This window comes from Bos indicus, chromosome 23 (genome assembly GCF_029378745.1).
Source record: "Bos indicus isolate NIAB-ARS_2022 breed Sahiwal x Tharparkar chromosome 23, NIAB-ARS_B.indTharparkar_mat_pri_1.0, whole genome shotgun sequence".
NCBI lineage: Eukaryota > Metazoa > Chordata > Mammalia > Artiodactyla > Bovidae > Bos > Bos indicus.
The window spans coordinates 30601606-30606498 of NC_091782.1; the positions used below are offsets into that span (position 1 = coordinate 30601606).

At 53.8% G+C, this 4893-nt stretch overlaps 2 protein-coding genes across 3 annotated transcripts in view; both read right to left on the bottom strand.

Annotated features, from left to right (window-relative positions):
* The window catches only part of LOC109577067 (BOLA class I histocompatibility antigen, alpha chain BL3-7), a 48137-nt gene extending 44684 nt beyond the window's left edge, over window positions 1-3453 (bottom strand). Inside the window, exons 1-7 of one of the 2 annotated variants that reach the window (XM_070777483.1) lie at window positions 3300-3453; window positions 2718-2987; window positions 2245-2520; window positions 947-1222; window positions 724-828; window positions 268-300; window positions 81-128 (exon numbers count right to left, since the gene is read on the bottom strand). In XM_070777483.1, coding sequence (XP_070633584.1) covers window positions 81-128; window positions 268-300; window positions 724-828; window positions 947-1222; window positions 2245-2520; window positions 2718-2987; window positions 3300-3372 — 1081 coding nt within the window. In that variant the 5' untranslated portion in view covers window positions 3373-3453. The remainder of the gene's footprint in view (window positions 1-80; window positions 129-267; window positions 301-723; window positions 829-946; window positions 1223-2244; window positions 2521-2717; window positions 2988-3299) is intronic. The other variant, XM_070777482.1, reaches the window with a different exon arrangement.
* Window positions 1-4893, bottom strand: part of LOC109577088 (BOLA class I histocompatibility antigen, alpha chain BL3-7) — a 67477-nt gene that overhangs the window by 399 nt on the left and 62185 nt on the right. The window lies entirely within an intron of this gene.

The window sequence follows — 4893 nt, forward strand, 5'->3', positions numbered from 1 at the left end:
CCACTCAAAGATCCCCACCAGGCCTAATGTGTCCCCTCTGCCACAATGCTCCTTCCAATCTAGATCCTATAGGGTCTCACCTTTAGGAACCGTGAGAGACACATCAGAGCCCTGGGCACTGTCATTGCCTGGGGGGGAACAAGACCAGGACGTGGTCAGAACCCACAGGAGAGAAACTGGAGAAGGCACTTTGAGGAGGGTGAGCCCCCCATGACCTCCTGTCTGCACCCTCTCAAGGGTCTCAGGAATCACCTGCTCCATACTTACTTGCAGCCTGGGTGTAGGTCCGTCTTTTTTCACCTGTGAGAAGAAAATATCACGTTAGAGGCCCGGGAGAAGGCTGAGTCATGAGATCCTAGAGCAACCCCTAGTCCCAAACCCCACAGAACTTTCTGTAACTGTGGTCAAAACTCATGCTAGGATCAGGAACACAGAGAAGGGAGACATGTAAGACTGGGCCACCTGCCCTCCTGGAGGTCCTCACAAGGACCTTCCTCTGACCTTCAAGTGCTGGAAGCCTGGTCCCTAACTGGAATTAGGAAGGCGAAAAATTTGTCTTTCATTTTCACAAGTGCTTTAGAAAAGAAAAATGTTAGCATCAGCTCCAGACTCCACATGTGTGTCCACATGTGGTACTTTCCAGTAACCAGGCAGGTAAACTTCTACCTTGGCTTGAAACCCCACTGAGACAAGAAAACTCAGGGCCCTCCCTCCCTTCCCTACCTGAGTGCTTCTTCATCCAGATCACAGCTCCAGCCACCACAGCTACTACGAGGAGAACCAGGCCAACAATGATGCCCATGGTGAGGAAGGAGGTCTGAGGAGGTTCTGCAGAGGCAAGGGAAGAGGCCCTGACCTCAGGCTTGAGTCCTGACCTTGCTGAACTGAGTCCTGAAGGGCTCCTGCTTTATCTGAGAGGACGCTCCAGCCCCATTCCCCTCCTTACCCCATCTCAGGGTGAGGGGCTCCTGAAGCCCCTCGTGCTGCACACGGCACGTGTATCTCTGCTCCTCTCCAGAAGGCACCACCAGGGCTGCCCACTTCTGGAAGTTTCCGTCCCCTGAAGGCCTGGTCTCCACAAGCTCCATGTCCTGGGTCTGGTCCTCTCCATTGCGCTGCCAGGTCAGTGAGATCTCCTCAGGGTAGAAGCCCAGGGCCCAGCACCTCAGGGTGACCTCATGCTCAGAGCTGGGGTGTCGGGTCACATGTGCCTTTGGAGGGTCTGAGGAGGAATCAGAAAATTCAGTTTGTTTTACCGTCACTGAAGCAGTGTCATGTGACCATCCTGAGAATGAACAAAACAGTGATTTTTTACCCAGCTTTACCGATGTATACTTAACAAAAATTGTACACATTTAGAGTGTACTACATGTTGCTTTGATATATATGTACACTATGAAGGTAATTAATATATTTATCAACTTACCTTATGTGTGCATCTATTTGACTGGGATGATGAGAATGATTAAGATCAATAAAGGGAATTTCACTTTTCACTTTCATGCACTGGAGAAGGAAATGGCAACCCACTCCAGTGTTCTTGCCTGGAGAATCCCAGGGACGCCAGAGCCTGGTGGGCTGCCGTCTCTGGGGTCGCACAGAGTCGGACACGACTGAAGCGACTTCGCAGCAGCAGCAACTAAAGTCACCAGGCTATACATCAGATCCTCAGATGTATTACCAACTTTTTTACCCTCTGGGCTACAGAATATTCAGGAGCATGGTTTTGAAAAAAGCAGCACAACAGCTAGATAACAGCCTCATCTCAGAGATCAGGGATGATCTATATTAGTCCTTGGAAATTTCTAGAATGAGAGACTAGGATAGGCGCTCTAAAAATGTGAGGGGGAGAATACAGACTAAAGGTCCTGATTCTGGTGGAGGCTAAATGACTCAGAAAAGCTGGAGTCAGGCTTCCTAAGATGCTCTCAGGGTGAGAACAGGCCTTGAGAGAGAAAGTCATGGATCACAAGATGGTGGCCAGGGTCACAGGGCACCGCTGACCAGCTATTGCAGGGATGGTTTCCTGCGTCTTCCTCAACGACGCTGGATTCCTTAATTGTCCTTCAGACAAGTGGGGCAACTGGTGACTGTCTTGCACAGAACATGAAAACCCGGGCGGATTTCCTCCCTCTCCTGACAAGAACCTGGGGCGCTGTTCCCACAGGCACCCCATTTTCCTCTCCTCGTGGGAAGCCAGCTCCAGCCCGAGGGGAGATCAGGGCGGCCCCGCGCCCCTGGTACCTGCGCGCAGCAGCGTGTCCTTCCCGTTCTCCAGGTATCTGCGGAGCCCCTCCACGCACCGGCCCTCCAGGTAGTTCCTGCGTCTCTCCGCAGCACCGGCCGCCTCCATCTTGCGTTTGGAGATCTGAGCCGCCGTGTCCGCCGCGGTCCAGGAGCGCAGGTCCTCGTTCAGGGCGAGGTAATCTCTGCCGTCGTAGCCGAACTGCGTGAACCCGCGGAGGAGGCGCCCGTCCGGCCCCACGTCGCAGCCGTACATCAGCTGGAGGGTGTGAGACCCTGACCCGCCCCGACCACCCGCGGTGATTAAACCCAAACTGAAAATGAAACCGGGTCAAGCCCCGCCGGCTCCTCCCGGGCGGGGGTCGGGTGTGTTCCGCAATGTTGGGGTGACCCTCGGACCCGCAGGCTCGGGCGACCCGGACCGGTCCCTGGGGATGGGGGTCGTGACCCGGACCCGGGCCCGCGTCACTCACCGGCCTCGCTCTGGTTGTAGTAGCCGCGCAGGTTGTTCAAGGCCTCTCGGTACCACAGTGCGTTTTCCTTGGAGATTTGAGTCTCGCGATCCCAATACTCCGGCCCCTCCTTCTCCACCCACCGCGCCCGCGGCTCCATCCTCGGATCCCGGGCGTCGCTGTCGAACCGCACGAACTGCGTGTCGTCCACGTAGCCGACGGTGATAAAGAGGGGCTCCCGGAGGCCGGGTCGAGACACGCCGGTGTAGAAATACCTCAGGGAGTGGGAGCCTGGGGGCGGGAAGGGGTGAGACCCGGCCCGACCTCCTCCCGGCGCGGGTCCCGGGTCCGAGGTGAGGGCCGGGAGGGCGGAGTGGGCGGAGGGTCAATGAGATGGAAGAGGTCGAGGACCGGCCCGAACTTCGGAGGGGTTGAAAAGGGGGGTCGGGATGCAAGGGAGGGACAGCACGGGACCGGGGTGAGGGGGCGGGTCTAGGCAGGGGCGTCGGGGTCGCCCCTTCCCTGGGGTCCTGCCCCCCAGACTCCCGGGCGGCCCCCTCGCCCCTCCCCGCAAAGGCCGTTCCCTCCAGACCCCGCACTCACCAGCCCGGGTCTCGATCAGGACCAGGGCCCCCAAGAGCAGCATGAAGAGGGTTCGCGGCCCCATATCTCGCATCCTCTGGATCTGACGAGAAGCAGAGTCCGGGCGGGTCGGTGGAGACTTTATAACCGGGATCCGCGGACAAGCTGATTGGTTTTTCTAGAAACTAGACACCCAGTGGCAGTAAGAACTGGGGTCGCGTCACGAGTGTCCAGGCAGGAGGGCTCGACACAGGTTGTGAGATAGAAAGTGAAACTCGGGGAGACGGGGAATCCCCAACATGGAGCGTCCCAGCCCCAGACATCGCCCTTGACCCTGAGATCCGGAGACGCTCGCCCTCCCAGGGACCTGGGACTTTGCCTGGATCCCTCCCCTCCTGCTAGGCAGAATGTTCAAACTACCATATAATTGCATTCATCTCACACGCTAGCAAAACAATGGTCAAAATTCTCCAAACCAGGCTTCAACGTGAACCGTGAACTTTCAGATGTTCAAGTTGGATTTAGAAAAGCCAGAGGAGCCAGAGATCAAAGTGCCAACACCCCCTGGACATGGAAAAAGCAAGAGAGAAAACATCTACTTCTGCTTTATTGACTATGCCAAAGCCTTTGACTGTGTGGATCACAACAAACTGTGGAAAATTCTTCAAGAGATGGGAATACTAGACCTCCTGACCTGCCTTCTGAGAAATCTGTATGTAAGTTAAGAAGCAACAGAACTGGACATGGAACAATAGACTGGTTCCAAATTGTGAAAGGAGCAGCTTTTTATTGTCACCCTGCTTATTTAACTTATATGCAGAGTACATTGTCCGAAATGCTGGGCTGGATGAAGCACAAGCTGGAATCAAGACTGCTGGGAGAAATATCAATAACCTCAGATATGCAGATGACAACCACCCTTATGGCAGAAAACAAAGAGGAACTAAAGAGCCTCTTGATGAAAGTGAAAGAGGAGAGTGAAAAAGTCGGCTTAAAATTCAACATTCAGAAACCTAAGATAATGGGGAAACAATGGAAACAGTGAGAGACTTTATTTTGGGGGGCTCCAAAATCACTGTAGATGGGGACTGTGCCATGAAATTAAAAGAGGCTTACTCCTTGGAAGAAAAGCTATGACCAGCCTAGACAGGATATTAAAAAGTAGAGACGTTACTTTGCCAACAAAGGTCCGTCTAGTCAAAGCTATGGTTTTTCCAGTAGTCATGTATGGATGTGAGTGAAAGTGAAGTTGCTGAGTTGTGTCCGACTCTTTGGGACCCCTTAGACTGTTGCCTACCAGGCTCCTCCGTCCATGGGATTCTCCAGGCAAGAATACTGGAGTGGGTTGCCATTTCCTTCTTCAGGGGATCTTCCCAACTCAGGGATCAAACCCGGGTCTCTGGCATTGCAGGCAGATGCTTTACCCTCTGAGTCACCAGGGAAGCGAGAGTTGGATTATAAAGAAAGCTGAGCACCAAAGAATTGATGCTTTTAAATTGTGGTGTTGGAGAAGACTCTAGAGAGTCCCTTGGATTGAAAGGAGATCAAACCAGTCAATCTTAAAGGAAATCAGTCTTGAATATTCATTGGTAGGACTGATGCTGAAGCTGAAGCT